This window comes from Postia placenta (assembly GCF_002117355.1).
Source record: "Postia placenta MAD-698-R-SB12 unplaced genomic scaffold POSPLAscaffold_4, whole genome shotgun sequence".
NCBI classification, from domain to species: Eukaryota; Fungi; Basidiomycota; class Agaricomycetes; order Polyporales; family Adustoporiaceae; genus Rhodonia; species Rhodonia placenta.
This window is the reverse complement of record NW_020169835.1, coordinates 995,180-1,017,786: the sequence shown is the minus strand read 5'-3', so window position 1 is coordinate 1,017,786 and position 22,607 is coordinate 995,180. Positions and strand designations below refer to the sequence as shown.

General features: G+C 51.8%; 8 protein-coding genes across 8 annotated transcripts; 2 read left to right on the top strand and 6 right to left on the bottom strand.

Moving 5' to 3' along the window:
* Nucleotides 1–13: 13 nt before the first annotated feature.
* Nucleotides 14–2,015, top strand: POSPLADRAFT_1137856 (hypothetical protein; the record flags this gene model as incomplete). The annotated part of the gene is made up of 12 exons (XM_024484846.1): nt 14–116; nt 172–385; nt 440–550; nt 606–734; nt 794–975; nt 1,031–1,068; nt 1,123–1,241; nt 1,297–1,350; nt 1,412–1,553; nt 1,614–1,672; nt 1,725–1,890; nt 1,947–2,015. Coding segments are annotated over 12 exons (1,386 nt in total), but the record flags the coding sequence as incomplete, so codon positions are not given.
* An 858-nt stretch (nt 2,016–2,873) lies between these two features.
* Nucleotides 2,874–4,507, bottom strand: POSPLADRAFT_1045228 (hypothetical protein; the record flags this gene model as incomplete). The annotated part of the gene is made up of 5 exons (XM_024478708.1): nt 2,874–3,302; nt 3,357–3,578; nt 3,668–3,743; nt 3,798–3,903; nt 4,159–4,507. 5 exons carry the CDS (start codon nt 4,505–4,507, stop codon nt 2,874–2,876), a joined length of 1,182 nt encoding a protein of 393 aa, XP_024340900.1.
* Nucleotides 4,508–5,735: 1,228 nt separating this feature from the next.
* POSPLADRAFT_1137387 (hypothetical protein) lies at nt 5,736–9,522 on the top strand (the record flags this gene model as incomplete). The annotated part of the gene is given in 19 exon segments (XM_024484787.1): nt 5,736–5,915; nt 5,988–6,152; nt 6,210–6,475; nt 6,528–6,574; nt 6,628–6,947; nt 7,000–7,031; nt 7,083–7,154; nt 7,210–7,347; nt 7,406–7,492; nt 7,549–7,553; nt 7,604–7,664; nt 7,733–8,192; nt 8,245–8,341; nt 8,358–8,359; nt 8,390–8,527; nt 8,580–8,749; nt 8,800–9,098; nt 9,129–9,385; nt 9,439–9,522. 19 exon segments carry the CDS (start codon nt 5,736–5,738, stop codon nt 9,520–9,522), a joined length of 2,880 nt encoding a protein of 959 aa, XP_024340899.1.
* A 260-nt stretch (nt 9,523–9,782) lies between these two features.
* On the bottom strand, nt 9,783–11,222 carry POSPLADRAFT_1137636 (hypothetical protein; the record flags this gene model as incomplete). The annotated part of the gene is made up of 8 exons (XM_024484811.1): nt 9,783–9,869; nt 9,929–9,948; nt 9,998–10,251; nt 10,302–10,367; nt 10,422–10,524; nt 10,576–10,702; nt 10,764–10,927; nt 10,982–11,222. 8 exons carry the CDS (start codon nt 11,220–11,222, stop codon nt 9,783–9,785), a joined length of 1,062 nt encoding a protein of 353 aa, XP_024340898.1.
* Nucleotides 11,223–11,622: 400 nt separating this feature from the next.
* POSPLADRAFT_1054718 (hypothetical protein) lies at nt 11,623–12,987 on the bottom strand (the record flags this gene model as incomplete). The annotated part of the gene is made up of 6 exons (XM_024480550.1): nt 11,623–11,679; nt 11,734–11,950; nt 12,008–12,168; nt 12,232–12,598; nt 12,657–12,779; nt 12,842–12,987. 6 exons carry the CDS (start codon nt 12,985–12,987, stop codon nt 11,623–11,625), a joined length of 1,071 nt encoding a protein of 356 aa, XP_024340897.1.
* A 1,267-nt stretch (nt 12,988–14,254) lies between these two features.
* Nucleotides 14,255–15,422, bottom strand: POSPLADRAFT_1136713 (hypothetical protein; the record flags this gene model as incomplete). Its single annotated transcript, XM_024484718.1, has 4 exons — nt 14,255–14,682; nt 14,739–14,894; nt 14,963–15,176; nt 15,273–15,422. The coding sequence occupies 4 exons, from the start codon at nt 15,420–15,422 to the stop codon at nt 14,255–14,257; spliced, it is 948 nt and encodes a 315-aa protein (XP_024340896.1).
* A 1,477-nt stretch (nt 15,423–16,899) lies between these two features.
* POSPLADRAFT_1088234 (hypothetical protein) lies at nt 16,900–19,446 on the bottom strand (the record flags this gene model as incomplete). The annotated part of the gene is made up of 10 exons (XM_024483059.1): nt 16,900–17,037; nt 17,091–17,216; nt 17,280–17,402; nt 17,456–17,523; nt 17,587–17,680; nt 17,736–18,078; nt 18,133–18,224; nt 18,294–18,650; nt 18,708–19,175; nt 19,231–19,446. Coding segments are annotated over 10 exons (2,025 nt in total), but the record flags the coding sequence as incomplete, so codon positions are not given.
* Nucleotides 19,447–20,080: 634 nt separating this feature from the next.
* POSPLADRAFT_1137213 (hypothetical protein) lies at nt 20,081–21,004 on the bottom strand (the record flags this gene model as incomplete). The annotated part of the gene is made up of 7 exons (XM_024484765.1): nt 20,081–20,110; nt 20,161–20,234; nt 20,291–20,322; nt 20,378–20,407; nt 20,464–20,589; nt 20,693–20,805; nt 20,912–21,004. The coding sequence occupies 7 exons, from the start codon at nt 21,002–21,004 to the stop codon at nt 20,081–20,083; spliced, it is 498 nt and encodes a 165-aa protein (XP_024340894.1).
* Between the last annotated feature and the right edge of the window lie 1,603 nt (nt 21,005–22,607).

Below are 22,607 nucleotides of genomic sequence, written 5' to 3'. Positions count from 1 at the left end.
TTACATCGACTGGCAGATCGAGTTCGAAAAAGGCGACCAGAGAGACCCGGCAAACTTTTCTGTTGCCAGGAAAAGGGCGATCCTACTCACGGCATGTCTTTTTTCTGTCCTTGTTGGTGAGTGAACTGAATCTGTGCCCTTTTGCAACAGTGCGCCTAACATCCCCAACAGCTTCTTCCTCGGGAGCCTATGCTCTTGGCTTCCCCTCTATGACCCGCGATCTCAACTGCACCCAATTCCAAGCCACCGTTGGTATTGCTGTATATGCCCTTGGATTTGGTGTCCCGCCTTTGGTCACTGCCTCTTTCAGTGAGGAAACTGGCAGGCAGCCACTGTATCTATGCAGCGGCATTGGGTTCCTGCTCTTCACTATTGGGACCGCAGAGTCAGTTGTCAATACTTCGCCCCTTCAGGGTCCCCTGCTGACATAATAACCCAGAGCCAAGAATATACAAACAGTGCTCATTACACGATTCTTCGCCGGCGCGTTTGGGTCGACTGGCTCAACGATGGTCGGCGGCACAGTTGCTGATATCTTCGCACCTTACGAGTAGGATTTTCCCCTCTATAATGTATATGCATTCATTCACACACAACATCTATAGACGTGGCTTTGCAATGTCGAGCTTCGCAGTCGCCGCTATCGGCGCGACTGGCGTTGGCTGTCTTGCTGCCGGCTGGATCGAACAGAATCCCCACATGGAATGGCGGTGGATTCAATGGATACATGCTATGTATGGTAGTACCCTTCCCATTCCCGTGCTTTCTTGTGCTTAGGCTCTGTCGTTTCTAGCTTTGCTGGTGTCTTTGTGATCATGGTCCCCATCTTCATGAGGGAGACGCGCGCCTCCGTGTTGCTCGTGCGCCTAGCGAAGAAGATGCGCAAGGACGGCAACAAGCGCATCCGCGCGCGGGTGGAGGATGAGCGTGCGGCATTGTCAACCTTGATCTGGATCTCTTGCACGCGTCCGCTATGTGAGTATTTGGCTCTCAGCATGGGAGATGTTTTGCTGACTGATGGATTGCGCAGATCTTCTGCTCACCGAGCCTGTGATCGCGAGCTTCACGGTGCGTCTAGAGTTTTAATTGTGTCGGCTGGCTGGATACTAATGATCGCTATAGCTCTGGGTCGGTTTCGCGTGGGGCATTCTCTACGTCCTGATTGAGTCCATCGGACCTGTCTTCAGGACCCTGCACCAATTTAATTCGGGGCAGGTCGGAACAGTCTACATCGCTATAACGTGAGTCGGACAAACCTTTGTCCTAGTAGGCTGTATTGCTTACCAGCCTCAACAGCATCGGTTCCGTGCTCGGCTTTGCCACCAACCTGATCCAGGAGCGGTTGTACCGGTGCGTATATGCGCCTGTCTCACGATCTACGCCAGCTGGACTCATACCCGTACACTCACAGTAAATATGTCGGCACCCGCGGACCGGAAGCGCGTCTGTTTGCACCCATGGCCGCAGCGTTTATCTTCCCCATTGGCATGTTCATATATGCTTGGTCCACGTACTCCAAGGTGTATTGGATCGCTCTCGCGATTGGTATCGTGGTGAGTTAGCTTTCCACCACTGCTGTGTCTTGCTATCGGTTACTGAACGGTACGTTCTAGATCATCATGTGGGCTTTGTTCATCCTCTACCTGTCTGTGTTCACGTACCTCGCGGACTGGTGTGTCATGTCTCTCATGTGGCCATCATGGGCGATACTGACTTCGCGGTAGCTACGGTCCGTTCGCATCGTCGGCGCTCGCAGGGCAGAGTTTGTTCCGTAACATGATGGGAATGGCGTTCCCGCTGTTCTGCCAGCAGATGTTTGCAAAGCTCACGTACCACTGGGCGAACACGATTTTCGCGTTCATTGCTGTCCTCATGATTCCCATTCCATATGTACGTCGTTCCGCATATATATTGCTGGCCGTGTGGTATTGAACATCCTCCCGCAGATCTTGTTCTTCAAGGGACCGCAGATCCGTGCACGGAGCAAGTTTGCATCACAGGTCATGCAGAAGTAACAAGGCGCCTCGCTTACAACCGTGCGCGCGTCTGCATCTTCGACATGCTCTCGGGCGGGCACAACGTATCCTTCACGCCGAAGGATTCTGTCCGCAATGATGAACACATGTCAAATGCCGACTGCCATCAAGCAGGCCTCCTCTTCGCATATAATTTATAGCTGGGCCACAGCATCATCTAAACACTCTTAGCATCGAGCAGCATAGACTCTCCTTTACTATTAGGTTGCAGCATAATTGCTCGTAGATTGTCCCGGTAGCCTCATTTGTATTTCTTGCAGGTATTGAACGTAGCGTACCAGCCGAATCTTTTTTGCAACATCATGAATTGACGTCCTTTCTTGATGACTTCAGTCCCTCACGCTCTCGACGATCGCTACACGACCACTTTGGTGTTCTTAGTAGTACCAAGCTTTACAAAGTCATGCATGCGGTGATCGATCTTCGTACTATACACTATGATCACCCAACTAAAGTCTAATTATATGCGAGATTCGACCCATCAGAACAAATGAATATGCTTTCAATTACACGTTATTGCGTGAAAACTACCTACAAAAATACTTGCACCGATGGCAAAAGCGATCCTAGCCATGCTGAAAGAGTGAAGAACAACAACGGACGTGCTACATAGATATACAATGGGTTTACGGCAAACGAAAAGACGGTGCAAGTGACGTGCGGTGCAGTGCAAGATAACAATACGACGATAATACGTTACGCTTTCGTCGGGGTCATGGCGAGCGTCATCTAGTGCAGGTATGGATAATGTTACAATCTTCGTCCCTCTATCCTGGAACGCAAGGCGCAAATGTCAGGTGTCCCCACACTGCGGCGAGGATGCCAAAGTCTGGGACTTCACGCGTGCTCGCGCCGGTACCGCTGGCGTGCGCGCTCCATTGCTTCCCGTAGCTCGGGCGTCTGCCACGCCGACTCGTCCTCTTGGAAGGACGTGCTCGCGAAACGGTCGGACTCGACGGACGCCTCGCGGCCGCGACGGCGGGGAGAGCCAGGGATTGACCGTGCATACGAGGTCGCATAGGACGAGCTGAGGTCAAAGCGATCGCGTCGCGGAGACGCGCTGAGGAGGGGTGAGCCGTGCCGCGATGAGTAGGGCGGCAGGCCGCCATGCGAGGACTGTGCGCGACCGCCATCCTCTTCGACCCAGTCATCCGTGCCGTTGTCTTCCTCATCTTCCGGTGCCTCGCTCATGACCACGATCTCTTTGCCAAGAGCGCGCTGGCCTTCTGCGATCAGCGACGTGAGCTTGTCGCCAATCCAGGACATCTACCATGGTGGTTACTATGTGCGCACTAGACACGGTTGAAAGACTGAGCGTACCTGGTCATCTTCGTCTTCGTCTGCGTCTGGCTCCGGGTCGGCAGTGGGTGCACTGAAACTGAATTCCGGAGGAATAGGCATGTACGATGCGGCTGAAGAGCCGATAGAGGCAGAGGAGTTGGAAGCGTGCATGGGGCGCGAATGAGTCTTCCGGTGACGAGGTTGTGTGCGTCGACCAGCAACGTGGCGGGATTTGCGGGAGCGAGGAGTGGGGGGCGTGACCTGGACGGGAGGGGTCGAACGGACAGAAGAGGGCTTGGGCTGGTGATATATGAGCCTAGGCGTCGCAGCATAACATCAGAAATACGGACCTTTGGTGGTACCCATTCACCTTGTTCATACGGGGGCGGAGGTGAAGACTCGGGTTGCTTGCCCCGGTCTCTCCATCTGAACGCTGAAGATCAGCCTGCGACCACGCATACATGCAGCGTAGACACTCACAGGCGATACACTGTAAGGCCTACTGCAGTCCCGATAAGAGCAGCGCTCAACGCAGTCGAGACGATTGAGCCAGCAAGCGTGCGCCGGCGCTTGGCCGGAGGCAAGTCTATTTGAACATGGAATGTAAGTTTCGGTGACATGATGGGGCAATATTCGACTTTGAGGGAAAGCATTTAAAGCTGGCGGATGGGATAAACGTGAGCTGAGCACTGTGTGTGCGTGTATGCGGGGAGGATTTCATGAAGTACGCCTGCATGCCAACACGTGCTGACAGCAATGTTCGGGCGCGGAGGCGATAAGCGGCGACTTATGCGAGATGTACGCACGTACGCCGATGTGTGTGACCTAATCAGAAGCTTACCTGCGACCATCTCTTCGATCTCGTCGTCCTCGTTCGTGTTCGCCATCATGTCCCTATATTTCGCGGGTGTGTCAAGATATCCGTTGGTGGAAGTGGGTATTGCAGCAGCGTGGCTCGGTTCTGAGTCAGAGGGCACCCATCCTCGTTTGCGCGAGAGCGGAGGTAAGAGGGAGGGAGAGGGGGGACGACGATGCGATACGGCCGTGTCCCCGTGCGTCAGGATGTCACTTCTGGCGTCAAGAAGAGCCTGTTTGGGTTGTGGCGCGGCCGAAGCAGACAGCTGTGACGGCGCTGAGAATGGATTGACAAGACCAGGGACGGTGAGCGTGAAGCTGAAAGAGAAGGGCATAGCGTAGTCGTCAAGATGGAGTGGTTAGAAAGGAGCACAAAGGCGGATGCTTTCTAACGAGGGCCATAACCCGAGACACGCACGTGATGGCAGCCAGCGGCAGCCTCGCGTCGCGTCGAGGCGCGTCGGTGGCACGCGCCTTTGCCGAGTCCATCCCGTATGGACATTGGACATTGCTCATTCTCGGGCACCATGAGATTCAATTTACTGATGGGTGACTTGACATTCAAGAATTATTCATTACAGTACAAGAGTTGATAGCTGCAACGTAGGGCAATATACGCCACCAGACAATATTGCAATTCTTCCGGCAGTACTGTCTGACGCGATTCCTCACTTCCGGCTAGCAAGTCAGTGACACAGCAGACATGCGTGGATAATCAGCTGTAGATGCGATAGACTTCTGCATTGTTATCTCAGTCAGACCGATCTTGAAAGTCCGCTGAAATGCCAACTTTGGCTGCGTCAGTCCGTAATGCGCCGACACGTTGGGTGCAGGCCGGGATCTATATCACGGGCATGCTGTTTCGGACACACACATAGCACACGCCTGGAGAGATAGCCAGCAGGATCGCGAATCCAGTCAAGCCGACAGGCTGCTTTACATACGCGTTGCAAGTCGAGCTGAAACCGCCTTCAGTGGATACAGGAAATGGGCATATGAGCAATCACCCTACACCAACTACTTGCTCCCCCTTACGGCAAAGGGTCCAGGGTCATAGAGAGTGCCTAGTGGGCTGTCTTCGTTATCAGCGTCAAGTACAGCCGTGACACGGTCCACATGTAGCACGCAAGGACGATGCATAGTTGTTGCTGAGATCATAATAACATGGAGCAGTTACAGGACAGTTGGATCTCGGGAGGAAGTCGGTCGTTCATGCCAGTAGCCAAGGGTCAGCAGGGTTCTTCGATATCCGGTATTTTTAGGAAGCACTCCCAGTCGCCTGCGGTAAGATTAACCGTCAGCCAACGGGCAGTCAGCTCACAGCGGCGTCGAGAGGCTCGGAGTAGGCGAACTCAAGGTGGTCTCGGTCAGGTTGTGAATTAGCCGAAACTACCCAAACACCGCTGCGATCGTGCCGTCGCATAGCCCTAGATTGCCGCCAACTACTCTGTGCAGCGGGCGCACACGGGTCTTTGTCACCACATTTCTGTTGTCTATCGGATACTCTGCAACCATAAGTGCACTGCTCTCTCAGTAGGACGTAGTATCGGTCGGGTACTCGCTATGTCGACCATCTCTACGCAGCTTCGCAACTTCAAGGAGCCGACAAAGGAGCAGCTCACGCAGCTGTTCTTCGCGCTCCCGCCCCCACTGGACCCACTGGAAGGCGAGAAGAGCGATGTAGACCAGCTGGAGAAAATGGAGATCAGTGCAGTGCTGGTGTTGCAGGACGAGCAGTCATGGGTGAGTGCAGGCGTCCTGGCGCGCGGGGATGTCTGACCACATTCTACACAACTGTCATGCATTACCGTATAGCCCGGGAAACTCTACCTCTACCCGCCATATCTTGCTTTCGCATCTCTCGACCGCAAGTCGACGCGTTTCACGGTCCCGCTAAGCACAATCAGGCGGGTGGAGCGGCTGAATGCGCGGGCGGGAGTGTATGCGCTCAGTCTGTCACTATGGCATGGCGTGAAGATAGTGAGTGCACTCCTGGTACGCATGAGATGTCCATTCACAATTTCCAATGGGGAGTAGGTCGTGCAGTTGACCTCATTGCGACCGACCGCGGACCTGTTCTGTTCGCTTTTGCGCGACTCGCTGAAGGTCGAGCTGACCCGCGGCCGGATGAAGTCTGTGAAGTCTTTCGTGAAGTCGTGCTACTCCGAGGTGTTGGTAATGACAGCGGAGAACGAGGAGAAAGATGGCGCCGCGGCCAAAGCGGAAGACGGTGGACCAGCGAACGAGTCCATATACCACGGAGGACTAGGCTTGAAGTTCAAATTCCCCGGTGATCCCAAGAAGTGAGAGCATGCCAGCTACTTCTGGCGTTTGCAATTACTCAGGCATGAGCAGGTTGCGCGAAGCATCTAAGACTAAGCTGTGGACGAATTATCTCCGAGGTGAGGGCCTCCTCAGGAACCTCTATGATGTCGCTGAGGCAGAATGGCACCAGCGCATGGTCGTAACCTCACTTTGCTACGATATCCTCAGTGCACTCGACTGGTGCAGGTAGGTCTCCCAAATCGGCTACGAGGCGAGATGTGGGAGACCCTCTCAGGCTCGCTTTACTTGCGATATGAGAATCCGGGCTATTACGAGCGTCTGCTAGAAGAGAACTCGGGTAGAGTGAACACGAGCACCGAAGAGATTGAGAAAGATTTGCACCGCAGTCTTCCCGAGTACTCTGCGTATCAGTCAGAGGAAGGCATTGCCTCGCTCCGAAGGGTTCTACAGGCATACTCCTTCAAGAACCCAGAAACAGGATATTGTCAGGTACGCATCTTGTTTCATGGGTGTTTAAAGCTAGAACTTTATTGCAACTCAGGCCATGAACATCCTGGCTGCGGCAATCCTAATGTGAGTGAAGAGCTTACCTCGCGCCAAAATATACCTCAACCTCGTATATAGTTACATGTCCGAAGAGCAAGCATTCTGGCTCCTGGAAGTCATCTGCGGACGTCTACTGCCTGGATATTACAGGTTTGGTGCCCGACTACCTCGCAGATCTGCCGAATTTTGACATGACATACACAAGCCCATCTATGCACGGGACATTACTGGACCAACGTGTGTTCGAGTCGCTTGTCCAACGGTGTCTGCCCATTATCCACGACTACTTCCAGCAAGTTGACGTGCAACTCTCGGTCGCATCGCTGCCGTGGTTTTTGAGTTTGTGCGATTGTATTGCATCTATCGCAAGTCATTTGTTGACGAATATGTGCAACAACCAGATTCATAAACAGCATGCCTATGGTGTTCGCGTTTAGAATCATCGATTGCTTCTTCTGCATGGGACCTCGGGTTCTCTTCCAAGTAGGGTGAGCCTCACATTAACGTCCATTCAACTGCGCTGTAAGCTGATTATCCTGCATAGGCTTGGTCAGTAATATTTGGTGTCAACTCTACGTCTGACTGATTGTGACCCATAGCGATCTTGAAGATCAATGGCGAGGAACTGTTGCGAATCCAAGATGACGGAGGGTTCATTCAGTAAGTCTCCCATGCATTCCTGGTATATGCAATTGCAATAGCCATCTTACGTTGATCTCGGAGGATAGGCTGATGCGCCGCTACTTCGCCACGCTGGGAGATTCAGCTCACCCCAACTCGAGTGATCCGCGTGCGCGAGCTATCACCAGGTTCCAAGAGCTCTTGCTGGTATCGTTCCGCGAGTTCGCAATCATCACCGACGACACCATCCTCACCGAGCGACGCAAATACCGATCCGAAATCATCAGTAGCATCGAGTCGTTCTCGAAGCGATCGGCTATCCGGAACTTGAGGACTCTGGCCAGGTTTAGCAAGGACCAGGCAGGTTTGATCTACGACGCGCTCTTCAAGGCCATCTGTATCGCACCGCCAACTTCCGTTGCGTTTCCCCCGCCCTCGCTTTTGACGACCAAGGACAATGCCGAGGAGAGGCCGGAAACCCGGATTGAGCTGAAGACCTTCAAGGTGTTCCTCAGTGAGATCTGCACTTGGGCGAGAGACGAGAAGATCGTCAGGAATGGCTTCCAGGTAGGCAACTAGTCTATAGTGTTGGTATGGCCAGAAGCTCACTAATTTTCAGCAAAGAATAGATCGAGAAGTAGCTGACCATGAGCTGATCGATCGCTTGTTCTTCTTCTGGGACATATCATACCGAGGAGCGTTGTCTTTCCAGGCATGTGATTCAGATCGGAGTGGTGCACACCAATGCTGATGCATTCGCGTAGGATCTTGTGTCCGGCTTGGATGGTGTTATGTTCAACGATCTCATGGAGAACATCGAATGGTTCTTTAATCTGCATGACAAGAACAAAGATGGATACCTCACTAAGGATGAGGTTCTCACCTTGTCCGAGTCGCTTTTGGTAGGTCATTTGCACAATTGTCGATGGTCTGTATTCTCATATGCGTGTATAGTTTATCTTCCGATATGAGATTGGTGACGCATACTTGGGAGCTGTCAGTCGATTTATGTCCAATGCTTTTGAGTATGGCGATGCTCTGCTGCCAAGACCAGAAGATGCAAACACTGACGACGATACACCCCCGCAAATCGAGTCAAACCAGCCATATATGAACCTGGCGACGTACGTTCTTCAATGCCTCCAGTATTCTCTGTTGTTCATCTGTATCCTAGATTCCGCATGGTCGTCTTAGCAGACGAAATTCTAGAGTCATTCTTTGAGTCCGACTTCTCATCAACGTTCCGATTGCAGCCCGTGCCCCTCGAGCTTCCCTCGTCCAACAGTGGACTGCTCGGCGGACTATGGCATAACATTACTAGCGATGACAACCGCAAAATCTTCAACAGCTTTACAGATCAAATCGGTAGGACCATCGGCAAACACCAAGTGTACCACCGCCCTGCCATTGGGAAGTACACCACCCTGGAGGAGCCGAAGGCTCGCGAGTCACTGCTTACGCCTACTATGCGCCGTTCAGCGTCGAAGAATAGCCTTAACCAAGCAGCGGCCGAGGGCTCCCCCAAAGACCCGTCAAGCCCCTCTTCAACATCTTCAGTGTCACCTTCGTCTTCATCGCAGCTCGGCGCTGAACCTTCAGCGACGATGACACCGTTGACGCCCATGCCCAGCATGTTCCAAGCAGCCGCTCAAGCCGCTGCGTATATGGAACGGACACCATTCGCCATCGATGATGCGAAGGATGAGGACGAAGACACTGAAGATGAGAGTGGGTTCGAGGATGATGGTGTCTTGGACGAGGTAAGCTGTGTGCCAGTGCTGTCGTCTCATGGACGTTTACTTATGATGCGCAGGTCGATGCTTTCCTGGAGGAACATGATACAGGCCTAACAGAGGCCGAGCGGGAGGTGGCAAAAGGTCTGTTGTTGATTTTGTAGCACATTCTTCGCCAATGCTGACTGGTTATCTTGGCGTAGATCTAATCAATGCCGAGCCGGTCTGAGGATTGTATGGATGGTCGGGTTTGTCGTATAGTTTCGCTCGTTCACGTTTGTATAGTATCTATCGCATGCATAACACGCTATCCCGATGCACATTACATACACATAACAATCCATGAGTACCGAAATAGAGTACAGATATGCTACAAGCGGAAGTAGCTTCCGCGAGGCGAAAGGGATCAATGACACAGAAGGTTTCATTGAGTTCCACGATCTTCCCATATACGTACAGTGAGGTCCGACTCCATAGACGCAGACGCTATCATGTTTTGTGAAGGATGCGTCTACACGAAATATGCATGTCGTCAACCACCGATTGTTGAGGAGAGAATTGCCCACTTACTGCGACTGCAACTACGACGTCTGCAAAGCGGTCAACGAAGATTCACGATTCTAGTCGGTGTACACCTACCTTGGTGACCTTCGAGCACCTGCACAATTTCACGGCTCTGAAGGTCCCACAAATAGACCTTGTTATCTTCGCTCCCGGAGACAATCCACTTGCCGCCTGTGACGCTGAAACATGCTGCAATACAGTACTTTTGGTTGGTGTGTCCCATATACGTCTTCAAGCACCGTGAGGTTTGATAGTCCCAAAGTCGAATTGCGCTGTCGTGCGCTGTCGAGAGAATATACTTCGAATTCGGAGAGAATTGCACGTGTTGACTGAGAAAGTTTGAGATAACAGCACGCAGGAAAGGGAAGAGCCAACTTACCATATAGCATCATGTCCTTCCGCAAGGGTTTTCAGGCACTGCCCTGACGTGGTATTCCAAATACGGCTTAAAAATTGGAGATTTTGAGATGAACGGGTTACAATAAAGGAGACTGCTTACATCAGGCCATCGAGCGCACAGGATACGATGAGACTCGCATCTCGGTTGAAATGTACTGCAGTGACATAATCCAGGTGTGCATGTATTGTCTTAATACATTTGGCTGCCAAGATATGAGTAAGGGATCGAGAATCTGGCTCAAAACGCATCCCACCTTTAGAAGCGTTCCAGATGCGCACATCGCCCTCGCAGCCGCCCGACACCAAAAGAGTCGAGGTGGTGTTGTAGTTGACACAAAATACAAAGCTTGTATGGCCTTTCAGCGTTCTGTGCGTGAGACCCTGATACGAGAATTCAACATATATTCGATACGGACTTGATCAGTGATTAGTTCAAACGTACGGTATCTACGTCCCAAATTCGAATTGTGTGGTCATCAGAAGCCGATGCTAGGTATACACTATCTGACGACCATGCAATGTCGGAAAGACCTTTCGTATGGCCATTTAGATTCCTGATGAGTTCGCCGGTAAACGGCGACCAGATTTTGACAGCTTTGTCGTTGCCTATTGTTTCTCTGCGTGAAACAGGGCTCCGGTTCAGTCTAAGAACATACACACCACATGAGGCCAGTAGCGTGCCGTCGGGACTAAACTTGACCGCTGAGATTGAGGAAGTATGTCCCCGCATGGTGTGTCGCAGCTGGTAGTGCGGTCTCTCCCGACCACTGGCTGTAGGTGGTGCGACTGGAGGAGGTGCCGGAGGCTCATGTCTTTCCGGGATCTGGGGATCATCCTCCGTTGTTTGAGAGGCTGCATCATCGTCGGTCGACGATTCATCCAGTCCCTTCAGGGGATCCATAATTCTGACCGCACGTGGAGAAGTTGCGTCAGAAAATTGCCGAAAAAGGCTACGGCTTGAGAATCTAACAACTGTCAACAACCCCAAATGGCAGGTGTCTAAGTTCGAGGTGGCACATTGCAGTGCGATTACACCAATCCCACAACGAACTTAGATATGACTTCTCCTATCTCATGAATATTACAAGAAACAATTACTATGCGATCTCTCAAACACTGAGATTACGTCTCTAGCCACTCTAAACTCTACAAATCAAAACGGCGCTATTGGGAGCGGTCGACACGACCAAGAGTGTTGCATGAGGACGGTTAACTGATTTGTTTTCCGGAGATGATGTACAAGGTTCACAGAAGCCACTAAATGTCTTGATATCAACCATAGCGGAGAACAGGCAAAGGCTTCAAGCTGCGTCAGGGCGATGTTCAGTGCCACGGCTAGCGCGCCATGTCTCTGCACCCTGCAAGCTGACGTCAGTACATGTATCACGAACAAGCTGTTAGAGGTATTGCACCTTCTGGTTATTGGCCCTCTGGTACTTAATCCTCCTCGCGAACCAATCGCGCGAAGTAGAATTACCGATAAACAGACTCGTATCGGTCGCCTTCGAGACGGCTTCGGCGATGATTGGGCTCTCCTCGGTCAGAGCGCGCAATATCACAGAATTTGTGGGTCTAGTGAAGAGGGCCAAAGACCATCTGGTATAGTGCCCTTGAGCACCCGGAGGCGGACTATCCGGAAAGGGTGCATAAGAGCGTGATGGTACCTGGCCAGTGGTTGGCACTCACACTACTCGGTGCAGGTTCGACTTGAGGATGCCACCGCTAAAAATGTACATCGCATCACCGAGATTGCAGACAGCATGACCAGGGATGGGCTTGATATACTGCCACTTGTCCGTCCCAGGAACCATGACTTGCAGACCTCCCAAGCGATTGTTCAGGAAAGTCTGTGACAATTAACTAAGGTAAGCTGGAGCCCTGCGGCTAGCAAGAATGATAGATAAACGGACCAGAGACCCGAAGTCAGTATGTGCACCGAGCGCCGCCTTTTCCTCTGAGATACCGCCTGGCCTCGGAGGACTCTTGATGCACCTTGCTTCGCTCCCGCTATGTTCCTCCAACAAGTGCCGTTTGTTGAGCGTGCCAGCTGGGAGACCAAGTTTCGCATTCATGATCTCCATGATCGTGGAATTTATCTCGGCCGACTTGCGCATGAACGGGACGATTGTCGACTCCATGCGCCCATTGACAGTCGAAGGATAGGTGCGGTGGACAGGCGTCGGCCACGCGAGAGCATCGTCTTGAGAGACGTTGATGAACTCTACGTTGTCGCGTGCGCCGGTCTCATCGACAGCATTAGCACCGGGTGCCTTGTATCTACAGATAGGAGTATCAGTGGACAGCGCGGAGTAAAACAAATGCGAAGGATGCACACCCGAATGACATGCCATCATCGCCTTGCTCGAACTTCATCTTCTCGTCGAAGGGAAGAGCCATAGTTTCGGCACCCATATCGAACATTCCGTTAACCTCGTCGTCGACACCGTGGTTCTTTAGACTACGTAGAAAAGCAGTAATCAGTCACTACGCTTGCTGCACAGAAAGACCTGCATAACTTACTACCAGAAACCGAGCGTAGTTGCTGCCATCCACAACTTCGATATCTCTTCCTCATTTCCAGCCTGAAGCAGGGTGTAGTCAACTATGAGCAGGGGGTGCGTAGGCACGTCCTCGGGGAAAGGTGGAAGTTGAGTGTGAATTGCCATTGCGCTTGCTCAGAGATGACGAATAGAACAAGGAGCTCTGAGGTGAGTCTGCTGGGGATGTCGGTGCTGGTTAGTTAGCGGTGGGAGTGCTTTTATATATGGCAGCCTGGGGTACAATTGAAGTATACCCTTCGTCATGACCTGGGAACGGGGTGCGCCTAGTCTGGCAGGCGACAAAGCGCGCAGCTCGACGTCGCCCCCGGAAGATTACAGCAGTGTGCACCGCAAGAAGCAGTCGCAGATCGTGAGCGCTTGAGCAGCCGCATCGAGCTTCTCAGCATACGACCCAAATAAGGGACCCGGTGTACAAAGTGGAGATATGGTAAACCCCCCAAATGCTGTAGTCGCCCAGACCATCGTCAGCATGCTTAGGAAATCCGTGCGAATCTGGTCCCCGCGCACCAGCAAATGTCCACAGGACGGACATATGATCAATTGATGCTGATTCCCCGCTGCCAGATTCCTGCCGATAGGAATTATCTATATCCTAAGTACGGATTATGTTCTCGGAGACGCGATTCCGCGTTATCAGATTAGCATCGACAGGGTCACTCGTGGAAGCGGAATGCCAGCTGAATGTGCTCGTGATTTCGTTAATCTGAGCGCTCATAATGCGGCGAAGGAATTAGCAGACTGACGTCGATATGACGCGTGACTCGGCCATGGATTGGTGGAACAAATTTCGGAGCGCTCAAGAATGGTCCTGAACGTTATCAGGGAGCGAGAACAGACTAACATCTCAGTACCTCGGCGGTTGTGGCATTGGTGTTCTGTTCAGCGAATATCAGCTAGCTGAACTTTGATTAGGACTCGGGTGACGTGCCTGGAGACTTCGCACAAACATCAATGCCTTCTGATGGTTGATTCGACTTCGTCGTCTACATCGTCTACAAGCATCAGAGACAAAACATTTGAGATGTATATCCACAATATGACCCAACACCAGCTCATGACAGTGTCGTACCCCGGGAGAACTGGGGTAGTTAGTTACATCGACACAATCAAACTGCTGTCATCCTGGCGTAGCGATGTAGTCACCTCGCAAAGCGTCTTGGACACAACGCTCCCATGTCGGGGATCCGATTGATAACGGACATGGACATGTTGCAAGCCTCTACTGCACCCTGTTACCCGTCTCCGAGGGATCTCGGATAATTCAACGAGTTGGGTTCATTTGAATACGACACTTGTAGGAACAATTCGGTTAGAATATTCGGTTTACGATTAGCGATACATAATAACAGCGCTGCCGCTAACTTCTTGTTCTTCAAGCGCCCAACCCTTGTCCTGTCAACATGGTCAGCGCCTCTACATACCGCTGTCGTGTCCCTTCAACTACATCCTGCGTCATAGTCCAGCCCTCGCCCTCGCGTCCCGCGGGGCCGCTCTCAAGACCCTTGCGAAAGCCCGTTTGAGTCAGCCAGTCTCGCAGATACTGCTTGTCAAAGCTCGGCTGCGGACCGCCGTGCTGGTAGCCCGCAGCAGGCCAATAGCGCGATGAATCCGGCGTCAGCAGTTCGTCAATGAGGATAAGTTGATCCTCTCCTCCGGTAGGCGACGGAACGAGCCCGAACTCGAACTTTGTGTCGGCGAGGATAAGGTCTCGCGTCAGCGCATATTCTGCGGCTTCACGGTAGAGCTGAATAGCGGCGGCCGCGATCTTATCATAAAGCTTCTGGCCTACCAATTTTGCGGCTGTTGGTGTGTGTGAAGTGTGAAATACGAGACCGAGGTAGGACAGGGCCGCTTACCTTGTTGTGGGGAAATGTTCTCGTCATGTTGTCCCTGTTCCGCCTTCGTCGAGGGGGTGAACAGAGGCTCCGGTAGTTTCTGCGACTCGACGAGGCCCTCGGGCAGAGGAATGCCATGTACCGTCCCTGACCTCTTGTACTCTGCCCAACCAGAACCTGGTGGCATTATGAGGTTTCGGTGAGCTTCATCTATCTCTAGTCACGCCATAGATGCATAGATGTACCTGTGAGGTACCCTCGAACGATGGCCTCTAACGGCACGACCTTTGCCTTTTTGACAAGCATGCTGCGACCTTCAAGCTGCTCTTTGTATTGTCTAGCCTCCGAAGGCATATCCTCGAGGTTGGCGGTAACGAAATGCGTCGGGAGGACATGCTTCAGCTTGTCGAACCAAAATAGAGATATCTTCGTTAACACTTTTCCTTTGTCAGGCACACCCTAGAGGTTCGGTGATCATCACGCAGAGATCACGGAACACAGCGAGACCCTATGTCATTTTACTTGATGCATCCCAAAAGGGCAAAGTGGACAAACATTGCGCAGAATGACATCGTACGCTGATATACGATCCGTAGCCACAAAAAGCAGATGGTCCGGAGAGGATGTAGCGTAGACGTCGCGAACCTTTCCCCGAGAGACCAGAGAGAGACCAGCGAGCTCGGAATTTAAGAGAGCGGAGGTCATGACAAGCGAGATTGCGGTACACAAAATCAAGATTCGCGAGTCAACTGGGTTCGGTGGTTGCCGGTATTGCGACTCCTTATAAAGTAAGTCTACAAGAACGTCCGTTTCGTTCAATATAAGTATTAATATTGCCCACGTCAGGGCATCATCGAGACCTCGGCACCATTGTTCTTAACGCTGTGTACGCGATCTTATAGCACTAATAACGGCACAAGTGATGACCCTTCTTGGATGTACTAAAGTACGAGACTAGGAAGAGAAAAGCGGATTCCGAGTCGAGATGAAGAGTCACAACAGAGCTGGACAATAGGGCATTGTGGATGCACGCGTTACAGTTTCGAAGTTTCTGACTACACAATGTACTGCCAGTGACAAATGCTAAAAGTGGCCACTAATTACAATAGGAGATTTATGGAATAAGAGTTAGAGATAAGTTACGACCAACACGTCGTCAACCCAGCTTGCATATCGCACGGCCTTCTATATCACTACTATTTGTCCGTAATTCATCGTAGCTAAGCATCCTCATGCTCAACACCCACACCGGCTTGCAATCAGAGAGACTCGTGGTGCCCAGTAAAGAGGAGCGTCGTTCCAGTAGTGTCTTGAGCGGGTAGTCCATCCATTGATTGACATCGCTGTCGTTATCATCGACGAAAACGACACCAAGTTGAACCCAGTCGCAGCTAGGAATAACCTTATCTGGCGTGCACCACCTGCATGCTTGTAAGAATGACTCGAGTCCGTATACTTGCTGGGCGGCAGGCACTATCATGTAGGAGGGAACTCGCCTGACCAGTTTATGGGAGTGCGGATTACGCGAAATCCACACGACTGCGTTGCGCAAGAACGCCCCCAGAGGGGTATCGGCCCACTTGACTGATGGCGCAGTAACATCGACCTCGTGCTTGACGGACAGGGTGTTGAACAATTGTTGCTCTGCAGATTCTGACTTCATCTGCCTCGGGTTATGCAGAAGGGTTTCATGAAGGGTAGATTTCTTTGCCGTCGACTCAGCAGGCTTCATTTCGGGGGCGGGAGACGACGCCGGTGGAGATGGCAAGTGGTATTCTCTCTGCGTACAAGTGTACTGCTTAGACGGAGGGCTACGCGAGACGATCGCCGCTGTTGGCCGCTCGGTGCGAAGGCTTGTCTCCACAGAGCAACGTTTCCTTGAAGAAGAGTGATGTGATGCTGACGACTGAAACTGGTCTGTAAGGTTTGTTACTGAGCCTAAAGCTTTGAGCCTCTTTAGCGGTCTCGCCGCGTCTTGGGTGTCGTTTTCGCCAATCTTGTTCTGATCCGCCATCACGCGCTTGCGGGCACTAGATTCTGACTTGCCAATAGCTTTGACGCACTCTTTATTGTCGATTTCTTCCAGCTTCTTGATCCAGAGCTGCTCAACACGCTTTCGCTTTAGGGGGCACTTCGCGCCGGGAGCCGATGGCTTCCCCCAGATCTCGTTGCACCAGTCTTCCACGTCCTTGTCGGACGGGTCACGGCCGACGATATTGTGTGCAATTTCTTGAAGCTCTGTCAAAGTCATACCGTCTGCCCAGGTACGCTCGCTCGCGCGATACACTTTAGTGAGTCGGGGGAAACGAAGTTCATAAAACTGTCGACGATGCAGGTCAGTCCAGCTGGTCGACAAAAGCAATAACGACGAACTCTGTTGTGTGGTGCTTTCGTGAAACCGGCGCCAAAGATCTCCACTAGCAGTGGCTCCCGTAGGAGGGTAGTAGGACGAGGTATCCCAGCAAACAGATTAAATTGGTAGGAGAGGCTACGCAAAGACTGCAACGGGGGAAGGAACGTCAGCAAGACCGTGTGCAAGAGACATTTGATATCGCTGCTCACGTTATCATTAGTATACACGATCGAGTCAGAGCTCTTGATCACGAAGTTGAGTTCTTCGAGTGCTTCTCGGCTCAATCCATACGACACCGTAAAGTATACCTCGAAATGGGGAAATATCCGGGGCTGTATATAATCATCAAGACCTGTAAGTAGCCAAGATCAAGGTAAGTACTCACGTCGGCTTTCATGACTTCTCTGTTGGATAGGACGCCCAAATAGAATGTAGTATATGCAGTAGGGGCAACTAGTGGAAAGATGACGAAAGGATAAGTAGGTGTTTCTTGCAGGCTGGGCAGAGACTACTCACCTCTCAGTTCTCTCGCGCGCTCCTTTTCCCAAGCTGCACCAACAATGACGAGATCGACAGTGTCCCCATAACCAGGGATATAATCTCTCTTCAACTGAGGAAAGACAGTCAACATACTGTCAGTCCAGAAATGATCAGGACAACGCTACCTTGATCCACGGCAACTGCCGCTCGTTGTATTTCGCTTCGTCTGCCTTCAGTACGAGACCTTCCTGATGGTCGGCAATGTTCCTTGCAAATGCATCCCTCAGCTGTTTATCGGGCGTAACGTCTTTGTTGGGGGATCTTTGTATGGTAGGAATTGCCTGGCGCTGCGCGAGCATGGAATGGCCGGGTATGACGCGGACGATCGATTCCAGGGTCTGGCGCCGCACGGAGTATGAGGAGTCCAGGAGCGACGCGTCATCCAGCATCAAAACATCGAAGAAAACGAGAGCCAGATGACGCGCGCTGTCATCAGAGGCGTTAGAATCGAGAGAGCACTGAGAACCACTGAGATAATTTGTTGATTAGTCGCTGATTCCGCGGCGCATACATCCAACACACCCGTCCTCAGGTTCTAGCGGTACTCCTTTAGATGGTTTGGTATGCCGGGGACCAACAGCCGTGCTTCCTATCAGACTTCGAATTCTCCAGAACTCTAAGGGCCATCAGGGACGTGATTCAGATCACTGTTTTCGGGATGCAAGAGGCGACACACCATCTACTTGACCAAGAGTATCTGAATACGCAACCATCTCGGCTTCAACGATCACGTTCTTCTTCACCCTGGATGCGTCTGACTTCAGCTGAAACGCATCGCATATAGTCCTGAGAATGAATTGCATGAGGCTTTTCTCGACTATACGAAACCTCCGAGCGACATACGGATGAATTGCAATGCGGTCCATGGTCGATTCACGTCCACTCTTGCTGTAGATCGTGATCTGTGGCTCACCCGAGATGATTTCCACATGGATCTGTGCCCGCTCGCCGTCATATTTGGTCTCTGCCCAGACCTTCTTCGACTCGGATAGCAAACGCAGAGACTGAATACAGCCTTGTCCTTTGACACACTTCGGTATCTGTCGGCGTAACATGGCTATGAGCACACTGCATCGCGCGATAACGGGCATACGGACCTGGACAGCGACCCCAACTCGAGGCTTCAGAGGAACGTAACGCCCATCAGTGAAACACATCTGCTCATACAGAAGCGCTGCATCCGCCAGGCGAGCTCGAACGCGAAATGCAGCCGAGAAGCGACCGCGATTATCCCACGCATACATTGCATTGCTTAAAGTAAGCGTCGTGAGAGCGTTACTGTTGTGCTGCAGCAGAAGCGCTGTGTAGTGCGTCTGGCCATCAGGTAGGGGATACAACAGTGGTCGCAAATCTTTTAGAATGATTTGGGTCGCGACAGACGCTTCGACCGGCGACAGAGCAGAGAAGAGTTCGCGGAGGATCGCTCGTCTGGGGCGGTGGCGCATCGTCGTGACGGTGGTGGAACTCGACGGATATCTATATGCCGGGGAGGAGAAGGCACATGTAGCCGCGAGCTCAGTGAGCAGCGCGTCAACCTGATATATACTAAGAGTGTTTTCCGTTGTCTAGAGGATAAGGTGTAAGTACACAGGCGTAAATGCGATGGATGTATGCAGTTACGCTTGTGCTCTTCTCTAAGACGTCTTGTACCTCATTTCCGAGGCAGCCGATCGCATTTTCACCGTTCCAGTTGACGAGAGCGTTGCCCCTGCCCCCAGGAGATGTTGAGACGCCGATGATCTCAGCTAGGTATTGCGCGAGTCGAGCTTCTTGCATTCCGTATTTACGGTCCGCATCGTGATCCGGAAAGAGCAGGCGGAAAATAATGGCCGTAGTTCCTGGCAGAAGGGGTGCATACCGCCGATGCAGCTCCGCCTGCCAATTTTGGAGAGTTTTTACAGCGCCGGAAGTACCACTGGGTGGTTTCACTCCTGGTTTCCGTGGCTTTAGTGCTGCAATTGCCTGTATGAGAGAAACAAAACTGATTTGACGGTTAGTTCCAATATGGGAAGGACGTGTTTGATCGCACTGCGAAGACGTACAACGCGAATGGTACAGGACAACCGGGGGTGGGGGGATGCTTCTCTCGCATGGTAAAGTTTACGTGCGGTATTACACAAGCTTCAAGAGCATGGGAGAGAATTTAAAGTATGAGCGCCACGGTCATGCCATCGGAGAATCAATGGAGATTCCCTCAAAGCAATCATCGCGACGCGTCCCATCACGTGCAAAGCGCGGTTCTGTTTTCTATTATTGGCATTTGGGAAGCTGGCAGTTTCCTGACAGCTTCCAGGTACATAGATCATGCGGTGCAAGAAGTGTCACGGTCTGAGACGGCACTGCCCACGTTGATAGGGCACACGGCGGTTGCACACACGAACTTTCACCACTTCACCGCCCACAATCGACAAAAATAGTAATCTCGCACCGGCCGTAACAAACGCCCCAACGAATCCTCGAGCTGAGCTATCTAGTCGCAGAACGTGATGGCAAGATCGACCTTTAGAGAGAACTCGTAAGTACTGGGATGTCTCGTAAAGTTCGGCTTACATTAGGCGCAGAACATTCAACACTTATTGGCCCGGGGGAGACTCCGTAAGGTTCTGTACACTCTACTGAAGTACCTAATATGTAGAGCGGGTCAACAACGATAAGTCGCTATTGATTGATTATTACTCACAATCGAACCCTCCGTCGCAACCATTGTAAAAGCTGTAGTCTCACCTATCAATACAAGATGAAGTCATTCTTTCCTCATCGTACTGACCCAAATCCTGTCGTGACACTGAAAGCATAGCTAGGTTCATCACAATCAGTGACATCTTATTAGGATGTAAAACGTGCGCGTCTTACGGGGGAGTAAGTTCTAGGGAAACACTACTACCAGTGTTGGTCAGTGTTGCGTTCACAACCGTGCAGCCTTCGCCACTGTCCCCACAGGAACCTATGAAATGAGAGCGTATCATGAGAAAGGCATCCCTAGGTACCAGCAAGAAATCACGAGCCCGTTTGGAGGAAACTGAAAGCGCAAAAAAGGATTCGTCAATTATCGAGAGAGCGAGAAGCCTTGATGAGAACTCACGAGATCAAGTCCACAAGGGGGCCGTCAGACGTGTATGATTCTCCTCCAGTGGACAGAACTATCTCGCCGTTCTCGCCCAACAAGTACGGCTGAGAGCAATACCGGTCAGTGCACTCATGTTATTACGTGCAAATTCATACTGACTACGCCGTAGCCACAGCTGCAATCATGCGGTCATCACATTATGAGTTTGCGCCCGTTGAAGAGACAGTGTAAGACGCACTTGTTCGTGAAGCTGACGGTGTGAGTTTCCGCATTGACCTTCGCCGCAAAAGCGGCGGTCACCACAGCGACGGCGAACGTTGCGAGCATTATGCAAGATTGAAATCCAGATTTTTATGAGAGCTCGTGGCAAGGGTTAGGGAAACCAGCCTGAGGGACACCCTGTCGAATTTATAACACAGAGAAGCGCCACAGAGTCTATAATCTCATCACCATGCCGGACAGATGGCGGCAAGAACACATCCATCCCCCCTGACAATGTTCATCTGGGCGGTGAATATCCTCGTCAGGTGCGCTCAATGCACCCGGCCCGAGAGCTAGAATCCACCATCAGCGGGGGACTGCACACCCAGAGTGTTAATGGCCGAGATCAAGTCCCGGCGCATCTGACGGGGAAATAGTACAGGAAAACAAGGAACAGACAGCAACTGGAGCAGTGGAGAACCTCACATATAGTCTAGATTCAAGGAGGAGACGAAACTCGTGAATAGGGTCGAAGCGCGACAGGTCGGGGAGCAGGTGCTGATGCAATATGCTGAAGATGTCACGCTGTACGGGTGCACATCAGTGACGTACGGCAAAAAACTCGACCGCAATCCGCTATTTTTTTGCTTTAAGCCTTCTTGAGACTCACAAAAACAAGAGGTCATACATTCTCGCGACAAAAATCGAAAGTGAAACTACGAAAGCTCCAGGCACGACAATATTGAGGCAGAGCGTCCGTTTTGAGGCGCGCAGAATATGAAGCCACAAAACTCACAAGGAGCACATGCGCAATGTGTCAAGTTAGACTAGCCGATACGCTTCTGAAGCTGTGTTGCGCACGAGTATGGCAGTTGACGTAGTCTCCATATTTGCACTCGGCACGGAGTCTCGCTCGCGCGCGTTCGACGGAGCCGCTCAAACAATGCGCAGTCACGTTATTATATTGGTGTCCTCGTCCTCAAAGGGCTTGGGACTGGTCCTGTTCCGAAGAGGTCATATGGTATCCTATCATCCAAATGCTTCCAAGAGGCAATGTCAATTTGAAACGTACATTGCTTGAGCTCATTGTGAGAAGTGTAGGCGTCTCTTGCGTATCACGCCCGGAAAAACCACAACGTTCGTGAGATGATCAAGGTTAGCCACCATGCCATCGTGGTGTTGATGAGCTAACCGTAGTCAGTTTTCATCAGTCTGGCTCCAATGGCAGCCGGGCGCGAAGCCTCGACATGCCCTAGCTCTCCATACAATCGAACAGTTCTGTGCATGGCTTCCCAGGCGCGACATTCAGTGGCTGGTGCCCACCCCGGAGTCTACAGGCTACTTCTGAGGCGTCCGAGTCTGAGAACAAGCGGTCGTTCGGTTGCCCAGTTACCAGAAACGACAGCCCCGCTAGACAGGCCTAAGGACCCCAATGATAAGCATGCAATGAGGGTGCAAGACTGAGTCTATTTCTCAAAGTGAGACAATATAATCCGAGCATACACTGGGAATACGTGCCATTGTCCTGCGTATATCAGACTTCAGTCCGAGCATGGTTCTGCCTAGTCTCCTGAGAGCAGAGTAGACAATTCCATCAACCTACGCCGGCTCCGGATGCCCATGTCTGACCGCGTAAGCGATCGCGATCAAGAAGCATTATTAGGGCCTGGTCAAACAAGCGCACGTTCCGCGCCTAACAGACTCCGAACCCAAACCCAAACATTGTCAC